Consider the following 12,420-nt stretch of genomic DNA (forward strand, 5'->3'; position numbering starts at 1 on the left):
TCTACTTCGCAGTCTGTCAACACTCTGTCATCATCACACATGGATGGGCTGTGCATTTTTCTGGTCATTCTCTTAGGTAATTCTTTAGATAAAATATTTTGTTACAAAATTACGTTTATTAGGTTTTGTTTTCAAAATAATTTATATCTACATTCTCGTTGTCGTTAAGTTTAGTGGGAACCAGCACTTTCTGTCATGAAATCCTGTAACAATGTGCAAATTTCGATCTATTTTTACAATTGTGTTTGTATCTCAGGAGTTGCTTCTTGCAGCCAGGATCAGACTTCACAATCAGTATTGGAGGTGACAGTCACACCAGGAGACAACATCACTCTCTACTGTGACTGCAAATTATCAACTGGAGTATACATAGTGTGGTACAGAAACTGCTCTCATAAGCACCAGCCAACTCTTGTTCGTCAAACAAAGGTCTCAGGATACACTGACGCTATTGATCCTCTGAGCTCGAAGTTTGAGGTTTTGAGGAACTCTTCCTCTGAATCTTATGACCTGCTGATCATGAACATCACTGATTCTGACGAGGGCCTCTACTACTGTGGAACTGAAGAAAAGAAGGTGGATAAAGAAAAATACATCACTCCAAGAAACATTTACAGTTATAGCAATGTAACAACGAGGATCATATGTAGTAAGTGTCCGTTGTGTGTTTGAGAGTGGTAAAAGTGATTGTAACCATTTGACTAAATGGTCATGGTACAGTTGAAAAACTTTGCTAATATTAATGTTCACTGCATGTAAAAATTAACTGCATCTAGAACCCCCAATATGGAGAAGATGTGGTTTATAATAGCTTTCTTCCAAGTTCGTAGACTTCACAGAACTCATGAACCTGAAATGTGAGTTGTCCTGAAATGCGCACCAAATATTTTGCCTAATTTTTGTGACATAAATTTACATTTCAGATCTAAAATAAACAGGCCCAATCAGGGAAAAATGCATTTGCACATTTATTTGAATTAGCTGAACAAGAATAATTATGAATCATTAATCTGATGTTACTGATCATGAACATCACTGATTCTGATGAGGGCCTCTACTACTGTGGAACTGAAGAGACGAAGGTGGATAAAAGAGAATACATCACTCAAAGAAACATTTACAGTTATGGCAACGTAACAACGAGGATCATATGTAGTAAGTGTCCTTTGTGTGTGTGGGAGTAGTTAAAGTGATTGTAACCATTAGACTAAATAATCATTGCTCATTTGTAAAATGTGCTGATCTTAATGTGCACTGTATGTAAAAATTAACTGCACCTAGAACGCCCAATATGGAGAAGATGTGGTTTATGATAGTTTTCCTCTAGGTTCACAGACCTAACATGCCTCATGAATCTGAAATGTTGTGAGTTGTTCTAAAAATGCGCACCAAATATTTTGCCTAATTTTTGTGACATAAATTTACATTTCAGATCTGACATAAACAGGCCCAAACAGGGAAAAAATGTAGTCGCATATTTGTTTGAATTAGTTGAAAATCTTGTAAACAAGAATAATTAAGAATATATCATTAAAGACAATGGTGAAATAGAGCCAAAGATGAAAAGGGTCTATTAACAAGTCAACAGAATACTGAGGAAGGGTCTGGAAGGATTTGTCTTTTCTGCGCAATGAAAACTTGAGTTCTCCACAAACTTAAACAATGGTGTATCTATGCTGTCCTGGAACAACTAATGCACTTTGTACAAGAAAAATGAAAAAACACGTGTTTCAGTTGTCACAGATTTGTGAGATCAGACTTTAAAAAAAGTAACTGACTCAACTTTGTGTTTGATCCAGACTCCAGTGAAACTCTTCAACCAAAGTCTCAGCCAGACCCTGATTTGTGCTGGATGCTGCTACTCACTTTGTGTCCAGCTTCTGCTTTACTCTCCTCTCTCCTGTCCTCTCTCGTGGTTTATCAGCTCTGTCAGAAAAAAGGTATCTGGTGTACATGTCACTGTTTCTTTCAATCTCAGAAATATCCTTCACAATCAATGTATAAAATTCATTTAACCATTAAGAAAGCCGGATGCAGATACATGTCTTTTTTATGTATTTTGTAAAACTCTGTGTAATGATTTATTCATTTCTGCAGCTAAAGAAGTTCAAGCTGATCAGGAAAGACCTGACGATCAAGGCCAAACGGGACTGAATCAGGTAATTTGCTGCATATTATTTTCTTTTTAACAGTGGATAGTAATGATTGAATGGAATCAGTATATGAACATGATTCTAATCAGAAAATATTAAATCTTAGGATCAAGATGTGTGTTATGCTGCGCTGGAAATCCGTCAGGCATCACAGAGACCAAAGAAGCAGAAAATAAAGAGTTTTGACTACAGCACCTACTCTGCCATCAATACTTCTAGGATGTAGAACAGAAGCGTATTGCTGCCACGCCAGGAAAAGAAAAACAGATGAGAATTATAATGTCAAAAGTTTACTGTTATAATAAGATGATTTTCATGTTTTAATAAGATACGTTTATGTTATTCTCTGACAAACTGAGGAATTTGGCTCATTTACACAATTTGATGAAGTTCTACTTCATGCTTGGTTTGAGACATGACCACATTCTGCTGTGATTGAGCTCAGTGTACAATATTGTCATAAATAAAAGTACAATAAGAAGGAAGAATGACTTTGACCCTCCGGATGTCCGACTCATTCCTCACCGACCAGATTAAGGGACATAAACAGGTGCATGCATAAAAGCTTCTGGATGCCTCCGAGCTGGACTGCCTGTAATAATATAGAGGCATCGTATCAGGTGACATCTCCGTCTTTGCTCAACACCACGGGGGTCTACGAACTTAAATAAATGCCTCACTGTACTTTTGGATACAACACTGCTGGCTCTGATGCAGCTGAGATGGTGTAGCTTGTATCCATGGAGCCACTGCTGATGATTAAAAAATGACTACATGTTATGGGTGTAACAGTCAGTGAGGATTGAATCTTTTTCATGACTGGTCACAGATTTTTGGACGTCCACGGGTACAGAATGCTCATTTGTTTTAGGAAACAATTTGCTTCAAACTCAAATTTTTTTTTTTCTGGGATTAAAATAAGATTAAAATTTTAAAAAATCCCAGGCAAAAAGGAAGTGCGTTTGTGGTTGAAAACAATTATTTGCTTCACTCTGTTTTATTGTTTTTTCTTTTTTGATTAAAATCTATGTGGAACGTTTCATAATGGTCATGATGGCTGTTTGTCTGCAACAAGAAACGAAAGCTGTTTTCAGGCAATTTCCTGTTTTGATCTCAAGTTAGCCATCAGCCCCAACCCTTCACCAGTACAGTTTGATATTACACAAAGTATTTGCTATGTAGGAACTGATTCTGCTACCGATAATACAATTCGAAGAAATCACTGTGTAGAGGACAAACACAAAAACCAAAGATAGCTACTATTTATCTTATTTATGTAAGAATGCCCCTGTCATGACCATTCCAAGAAGTACTGTGAAAATACAGAGCTGACTATAAAGCCAACTGCGAGCACATTACTTAGCACCTTGTGACGAGCACAGCTCACAGGAAACCCACAATGACAAACAGACCTTCATATGACTTAACATGCGAACAGACTCACAGTAGTCAGGTACTAGTACAGACACAAGCACACTTATCAAACCATCGAATTAGAACATTGTTTTAACTCAAAAATGCTTCAAATCAGAATCATAAACTTTACAAAGAATTCACATGGTGTAAGTCGTCACTGACTGTTGAGCAGGGTGATGTTAGAGCATGTGCAGCAAAGTCAGAACTAAAGCAGCTCTGCAGCCACCACAGCTACATTTGGAGGTAGAATGTGTCTTTGATTCTATCAGGTCAGATCAGTGACCACAACATGACATCGTAAGATCAGTGACATCCACAGAAGAACAGCCACAGAAGAAAAGAACGAGCCAATCACCGCTCGCACTTCGTCTGATGCAAACGTCAGCTCAGGTTATGACATTAGTAAACAGGAAATGTGGTCATCATCGTTGTTCAGTGAGGCCAGGAGACATTACCCTGTCTGGTGATGGCAAATTATCAAGTGGAGAACACAATTCAATTCAATTCAATTTTATTTATATAACGCCTTCCACAATAAAAATTGTCTCAAAGCGCTATACAGAGACCTAGAGCCTGACCCCACAGCTACATTTGGAGGTAGAATGTGTCTTTGATTCTATCAGGTCAGATCAGTGACCACAACATGACATCGTAAGATCAGTGACATCCACAGAAGAACAGCCACAGAAGAAAAGAACGAGCCAATCACCGCTCGCACTTCGTCTGATGCAAACGTCAGCTCAGGTTATGACATTAGTAAACAGGAAATGTGGTCATCATCGTTGTTCAGTGAGGCCAGGAGACATTACCCTGTCTGGTGATGGCAAATTATCAAGTGGAGAACACAATTCAATTCAATTCTATTTTATTTATATAACGCCTTCCACAACAAAAATTGTCTCAAAGCGCTATACAGAGACCTAGAGCCTGACCCCAGAGCAAGCACAGGCAACAGTGGCAAAGAAAAACTCCCTTTTCATAGGAAGAAACCTTGAGCAGAACCCGGCTCATATGGGGGACCCTCCTGCCGATGGCTGGGCTGGACACAGAATAGCACAATTCAGGAACTGTTCTCATGAGAACCAGTCCTCTGCATTCAGTGATCTGCTGATCATGCACATTACTGACTCTGATGAGGGTCATTGCTATTGTGGACCTGAACCGATCAGATAGATAGATACTTTATTCATCCCCAAGGGAAATTCACATCAAGGCGGGCATCAAGGTGGGAAAAAAAAAGACTACATCACCAACAGACACATTTACTGTAATGACCACATTACAACAAGATGGTTTTTAGCCTGAAATATATATATGTCAATGTGATAGCAGCGATAGCAAACATCATGATTTGACTAAATGTACATCACAGTTGTAAACTCATGTAAACTCAAACCGATGTGCACTTATATTAATGTATGCAGGTGAAACATCATGTCCACCACACAATGCAGCTAAAATCAGTATTGGTATCCAGACTCCAGCGAACCTGATCATGGGACTCCACAAGACTGTGGTGTGTCTTCTGCATGCTTTTTATGTCCTCTCCTCTCTCGTTTATCACCTCTGTCAGAAATGTAGTGTATATCTTACCTTTAGCCACTCACTTTATCATCCACTTTCCCCATCCTGCCATCTTCATTTCCTTTCATTTTTCAGTGTTGTGCTGCACTGGAAATCCAGTAGGCATCACAGAGACCAAAGAGGAAGAAAACCTAGAGTTCAGATTTTAGAGCCTGTTCTGCCACCTATCAATCCATGTATCATGTAATGAGCACAGTTTAACAAAACAAACTGTTCTGCTTTAGCTTATGAAGCCATAGGTGCTACTCGTCTGTAATGAAACCAAGAAAATATAAATATTTAATATGCAAACAAAGCTTATCTTGGAGATATTAATATTTTCCCTGTAAAAACTTTTAAGTAATCCCTTGTTAATAAATGGTTATTGTTATACTACTGGGATCTAAACTGTTACATTTCAAATGTATTGGTTAATTAACTTGTGCACACAGAGGTTGTACATCAAGGTTTACCAGTTACCTTAATCTCCGCTCGCACTATTTTTTACTGTTTCAGATTATTTTCTATCCCCCCTGTTAAAAGTGTATATGAATTCATTAATCGAAAAATATTTACACAGAGTGAATTGGATGTATAAACATCCAGATAGAAACCTTGTTTTGATGTTGCTGATTACAGTTTAGCTTCAGGTTCACATTTTATTGACTGAAACCGATTTATAAAATTTCATAAAGGCACTGATGATTGATAGTGATGATTTCTGCAACAAGACCTGAAGGCTGTTTACAAGCAATTTCCTGTTTTTTATCTCAGGTTAACCATCAGCTCATGTACCCTTCACCCATGGCCTGACACAATTCCAAGTATGACCAACTCACAGGAAACCCACAATGAGAAACAGCCCCTCATATGAGCAGAAGTGAGTGTTAGTAGAACTGAGTTCAATTCAAGAAAATGTTTTAGCTTGTTGTACTAAAATGCTACAAAATGGTACATGCGACATGGTAGCAATCTCCGCTGGCTACCTGAAAGCAATGGTCAGTTATTTAGTTAGTTATTGCTAGAACATATATAACTGCAGTCAAGTCAAATGGTGGTCTGAGTTTAGCAGTTCTGTAGCCTCCTCAGCTACATTTAGATGCAGTTTTTTTCTGAATCTGTGTCACGTCAGTGACCACATCCTACCCTTGTGTGAACATACAAGGTATGGTTGCACTTGGGGCGTGATTTGTTTGCAGACAGATGTAGTGTGGTTTCATGATTAGTGGAGTTATATTCAAGACATGTTGTTTGTCTGCATCTGAATATCTAAATAAACATCTTGTGACATTTTTTATTTTGACTTAAAGAAGAGAGGTGCAAATGGCATAATCTCTGCAAGGTAAGCCCTAGTGAAACTCTGCTAACCTCTAGTGGAGATGTTCAGTCATAGACCACATACAGGCCTTAAAGAAAAAGTTTGACTCCAAGCTGACCTGGCCAATCCAAACTACACAACAAAGTAGGGGTGTATAATATAACGATATTAGATCGTGAAGGATTAGAAAGTGTTGATGATCTGCCAGAGGAGAGAGATCGTATTATCGTCTATCGTCTAATTGCAGCTCTATGCTTGCGCACAGACGCATGAAAAGTTTTTTTTTCCTTGGGCAACTAAAAGCCCACTTCACGTGAACATGACCAACCAATCATGGCGAAGTATGAGCAGTGCTGATTTTTTTTTACTAGCCTCGCTGTTTTAGTCAAGGTGTAGCAGGTAGCCATGGCCGACAACAACAGTGAAAGCTTGGAGTTGGTCCACCAAAAAGAACTCCACTTCAGACGTATGGAACTGGTTTGGGTTTTCTTCAAATAACAAAGCGCAAACAACTGTCATTTGCAAAGTTTGCACAAAGAAGGTTCGTGTTTCGGATGGCAACACAACAAACCTCTTTAACCACCTGAAGAGACAGCATCCGAAACAATTTACTCAGAGCCAAGCAGCGAGGCCGACCACACAACAGCCAGTGGTAACAGACATTACACAGAAATAACCAACTATAACACAAGCCTTTTATAAAAGCACGGCATATGAGAGAAGTAGCAAACGGTGGAAAGATTTTTTTTTTATATATAAGTTTTTGCATAGAGAATAGTTTGGTTCTAAATTAACTTCACTGTAAAAATGAACAGTGATAAAATCGTGATCATGATTTTACCATAAAAAAATCGTGATATGATATTTTTGCCATATCGCCCACCCCTAAAACAAAGCATTACATCTTAAATCTAAATTTACTACAGCTGCTGGATTTTCTTATTGCTTAAAATTACCCTACAGTATTCGTCCTGACCCTTTTGCCATTCAGTTTCAAAAAATCCAAATCCCTGGTCTAACAAGGTTAGGGGTTACCCTATTTGGCAAGGAACATGTTTCTTGTTTAAGCAGCAACAAAACCATGTGATTTGTGCCACAACAGACAAGAGCGTGTCAGTACATAATACTGTTACAATACCACAGAAACATTACATGACACCCCCTCCATGGATGTCATTTGCAATTTATTTTAATGATGGTGTAAATAATGTCTAGAAACTGTCACAGCATGTCAAGCTGTGTGAGCAAACTTACCTCAAAATGGGCAACTGCAGGCTAAGCCAAGCTAAGCTAAGTTAAGCCAAGCTAAGCCAAGTTAAGCCAAGCTAAGCCCAGCTAAACTAAACTAAGCTATGCTCATCAATATAGCATGTAGGCCTGCCTGCTCCAAGGGCTCAAATGCAAGGTCCCACTGTTGGAAGAGGGGTCTTATTCAACAGACGTCAAAGGAAGGCTTTTGCAAGCTGATGGCTCCTGGCTGTGAAGCGGTTAAAATTTTCATTGGTGCAGCCTCAAACACACCCACGGTACACAGAGCACAACCTAAGTCAAACACTCCCAACAGGAAAGCTACTATATCCAACAGTGGACAAGCTCAGAGACACACACGATGTCTCCACTGCCCTGGAAGTGGAGGGGGACCCATGCGTTTTGCATTATGGAAACAATGGCGACTGGTAGACCCAAGCTGCTCAACTTCTCTTTCCCAACCATAAAACCATGAGGGGGTAGTGTGACAGGTTATTATTACTAATAACATGTAAGCATTACTTTTAATGTTGTAGCTGGTGGATGACGACGTAGAAGTCGTAGATTAGTGGCCTGCTGAAGGTGTTCATTCTTTATCAGTGGAAAAGTAAACACACACACACACTGGACCACAGACAGCACACACACTGTGTACACATACTGAGTGCAATTTGTTTGCAGAGAGATGCACATTGTTGTTCCAAGCACAGATACCAATGTCAGTGAAGTCATATTAAACCTGCATCAACTTCATTTTTAACCACCTGGGGGCAACACTACAACAAGTTGTAAACACAAAACTGACATATTATCACCTTGTAATGTCGATAGAGTGAACATGTTAGCAAACGACTGCCTATTTGCACATCCTGAAGATGCAGACATCATTTGTCATTTGAAGTCAAGTTTCAATCCACCAAATGAAGCCCACCTCTCTCCTACTGATTCTGGCAGGGGCTCTACCAGCTCCTGAGGGAAATATTTGAAAATTATTATTAGACTCATAGACTGAGTAATATTATCAGTGAGTCTACAAAGTCTCACACTGTATCAATCTGTGGCAACAAATTGACCTGGACATTTGGAAATAAAAAGATGTTCTTTGATATGTAAAATACATGATCCACGGTGTCAGTCAGAGCAAACACAGGAATAAACCCAAATTTCATTTAACAAAAGTAGGCTTCTTTGTCCTCATTCAGACTCAAACCTCACACTTAAACCTGCATAAGATATAAACAGTAAAACAGAGCAAAAGTGATTGCTGAGCATATCACACCTTGTTATGTGTGCATGTACCTTTCATCACCAGAGGTTCGACACCACCTAGCCCTAACCCTCATCACACCCCTTCAGGCAGATATCCGCTGAGGTGAGATGTGCTACCAGAGACTGAAAGTACAGATGTCGTAATATGAGCTTTGCTGGAGTTACAAAAAACAGCCTTGGTTTCTGGTCAGTTTGGTTCGAAAAGGTTCATCAGGGCTCAAAGATATTTCTAAATAGGGTAGGGTTTAATCCTTCAAATGTGATAAGCACAGTAAAACTGTAGTACTTTACATCCTGTGTCACATTAGCAACAAAAAAAAAATTCTTTCATAAAGACATTACGTTAGCCAGACTTTCTACTAAATATGATCAATTTAATGCTTGTGTAGACATTTTTTTTCTCCCTCTGGTAGACCAGCTCACCAGTGATGCACCTTTTTTCTCATACTGTTCTGTTTTTTGGAAAGTTGTCTACTTCAGGTTTATATGGATAGAAAAAAATGAATAAATAAATAAACCCATCACTAACACACCAAGACCAATTATACTGTACAGTATACAAAAGCACTACTGTAGGCACAAGTATTCACTCGCCAGCTGGAAGTTCCATTTGTTGCGTCATCAAAACAAATGTTGTTTAACATTGTCGTTCTTTCCATCTAGCCCATTATGTAACAACACCTCAGTTAAAAAGGTGTATTCTTAAAAGTTCACTCGAAGGAAATTTTGCTGAATCTATACACCAGAGTATAGAAAAAAAAAAATACAGTAAAAAAATGTTCCAGTCAACTAACCAATCACAACTTCCCTTTCCTTTAATGGAAAAGTCCTCGCTGATCATGACATCCAGTAGTGAGACCTGTTCTCTCATCTTTCTAAACTAGGTCATCATCACACATGGATGGGCAGCAGATATTTCTGTTCGTTCTCCTGGGTAAGATTTAGTAACCTTATTGAGGACTAAATTATTAAATTAACTGTATTTGATAATGAATACATGCCTACATTCTCTGTGCTGCTGTGATGAGCAGCAACCTGAATTCAGAGTGTTGTGAAAGAATGTTACTCTGATAACATCTCAACTTGCTTTGTGATTATGTTTTTTTTTTATTCCAGGACTTGCTTCTTGCAGTCATGATTGGATTTCTGGATCAGTGTCAGAGATGACATTCGGAGCAGGAGACAACATCACTCTCTACTGTGACTGTAAAAGTTCTACTGGAGTGTACATAGTGTGGTACAGAAACTGTTCTCACGTGAACCAGCCATCTCTTGTGCTAAAGACAATGTTACAACCTGATGCATGGAAACACAAGACTGAGGCAGATATTCTGAATCCTCTTCCTCGTTTCCACTTGGTGTGGAACAGCTCTTCTGAATCCTATGACCTGCAGATCATGAACATTACTGATTTGGATGAGGGTCTCTACTACTGTGGAACTGAGCAGAGCAGGTTGGAAACACTGACTCCTCATTATGTTTACCAATATGGCAACACAACCAGGATCCTAATCAGTGAGTATCATCCTATGTGTTGTCTTTGTGTGTTAGTTGCACTACATGGCCATGAGTATGTGGACTCCTGAATGTTACTCTCATTTGCAGTTGCAGAATATTTCATTCCAGTGCCATGCTGCCCACAGCATTTTACAACCTGGCAGCAGATCTTGGCTGAATCTGTTCCCATTCAGCCAAGACAGCATGAGTGAGGTCAGGCACCGATGTTCAGTGAAACGGTCTGGCTCTCAACTTTAAACGTGTTTTAAACTTCGTTAAAAAGATGCTGGATGGGCTTAAGGTCACGGCTCTGAGTCGGACACTTTCTCTGCACCAAACTCACAAAACCATTTCTTTGTGAATGTCAATTTTTGCATTGTCATGTTGAAGCAAGGAAGGACATTGAAAAAAAGTCCATAGCACAATACTGTCTAAAATACCATTATACAACTTAGATGAAAAACAGCCCAACACCAAAACTGTGGACAGGGTTGTGTGCCTACTTTTGTATATTGACAATGTTAATATGCAGTGAATTTAACGGTTTGTCTAACTGATCCCGTCTCAGTAGTGCTCTTATAATGATGTGCATTTACATTATATTAAGGAAACTATAGTACCCACCGGCATACTGTACATAGTATCTGGAAATCTGCATCAAGATAGTTACAACTCATCGTAGCATTTTAAAATCTCAATATCTCAAGGTCTCTGAATATGGCCCACAATAATTATCTGAATATTTCCAACAGAGCTAATAGTCACAGCTTCGTGTTTTATCCAGACACCAGTGTGCCTCATCAACATGAGACTCCACGAGACTGTGGTGTGTGCTGGAGGTTGCTGCTCTCTCTCTGTCCAGCTTCTGCTGTTTTCTCTTCTCTCCTCTCCTCCCTCTTTGTTTATCACCTTTGTCAAAAAACAGGTAACTACAGCACGTCACTTTTATCCACACATCCTTTCTTTTTTCAGTTCATTGTATTTACTTCGATGGCCAGAATAGTTTCTCTTTTGGAGCTTATTGTTTTTTATCCAGGTCTTCTTTTATCGTACCGTGGGATGGGTTATACTGATGATGCTGTATTTATTCCTGCAGCTAAAGGACCAAAAGCCAGCAGGGAAAGACTTGACAACAGAGACCAAACAAGGGGGAATAAGGTAATTCACAGGAGGTAGTTGAGTCATTCTTCATACTGTATGTATAGACCTCAGCCACACCAGACATTTTGAATTGTCAAACAAAAGTATCACAGTATCACAGTATCCAGTAAATCAAATGAAAGGCATCATTAATGTAACAGCTTTTCAAACTATGACAAGTCAAAATGTTGATGACGGGAAATGTCTGCTGGTTATGTTCATTTAACTTTTACTACAGTCATCTTTCTATTTTAAAATACTTTAAAAGTGCTTCATGGTGAATGAGTATGATATCGATACATGTTTTTGGTTAAGAATAATACATGTCAAAATATATGGCACATCTTAGGATGAAGATGTGTGTTATGCTGCACTGGAAATCCGTCAGGCATCACAGAGATCTAAGAAGAAGGAAACTCAGAGTTCAGACGTCGCCACTTATTCTGCCATCAACACTTGTCAGATGTAAAAGGCCTACCACTTTGTATAATTAATTAATTTGTTCTGATACTTAGGAGACCATTCTGTCCTTTAGACATGTAATGTTCTCCAGCATAGAAACAATCAATACCTCCAATCATTATCATACATACATGAAAATGTATGGATATGAAATAAAGTTTGCTTTGTTTTAGTTTGTGTTTACTTCAAAATAAACTATTTTATCTGTGTCAAGTTTCCTGTCCAAATATATACATGTGCAATATTTAGCAATCAATGAAACCAGCAGAGTAACCAGAGTGTAAGCAGACGAGAGATAAAGAGTTTCATTTTTTCGAATCAGTGCAATTAGTATGATAAGTATACACTTAAAAC

The 12,420-nt window shown here is 38.8% G+C and overlaps 1 protein-coding gene and 1 gene segment (V, D, J or C); both read left to right on the top strand.

The window, feature by feature from the left end:
- On the top strand, positions 1-2,399 carry LOC121180769. The segment is given in 5 exon segments: positions 1-76; positions 257-576; positions 1,800-1,940; positions 2,098-2,159; positions 2,260-2,399. Coding segments are annotated over 4 exon segments (555 nt in total).
- A 7,422-nt stretch (positions 2,400-9,821) lies between these two features.
- LOC121180820 lies at positions 9,822-12,275 on the top strand. 6 transcript variants are annotated; one of them, XM_041036473.1, is made up of 5 exons: positions 9,822-9,901; positions 10,084-10,482; positions 11,217-11,389; positions 11,561-11,622; positions 11,954-12,275. In XM_041036473.1, exons 1-5 carry the CDS (start codon positions 9,865-9,867, stop codon positions 12,096-12,098), a joined length of 816 nt encoding a protein of 271 aa, XP_040892407.1. In that variant the 5' UTR covers positions 9,822-9,864; the 3' UTR covers positions 12,099-12,275. The 6 variants fall into 6 exon arrangements, 4 of the variants coding, with proteins under 4 accessions (XP_040892407.1, XP_040892408.1, XP_040892406.1 ...); XM_041036474.1 differs by having other exon boundaries at positions 11,249-11,389; XR_005893970.1 differs by having other exon boundaries at positions 10,084-10,677; positions 11,249-11,622.
- The last annotated feature ends 145 nt before the right edge of the window (positions 12,276-12,420 follow it).

Source organism: Toxotes jaculatrix, chromosome 4 (assembly GCF_017976425.1).
Source record: "Toxotes jaculatrix isolate fToxJac2 chromosome 4, fToxJac2.pri, whole genome shotgun sequence".
Lineage (NCBI taxonomy): Eukaryota > Metazoa > Chordata > Actinopteri > Toxotidae > Toxotes > Toxotes jaculatrix.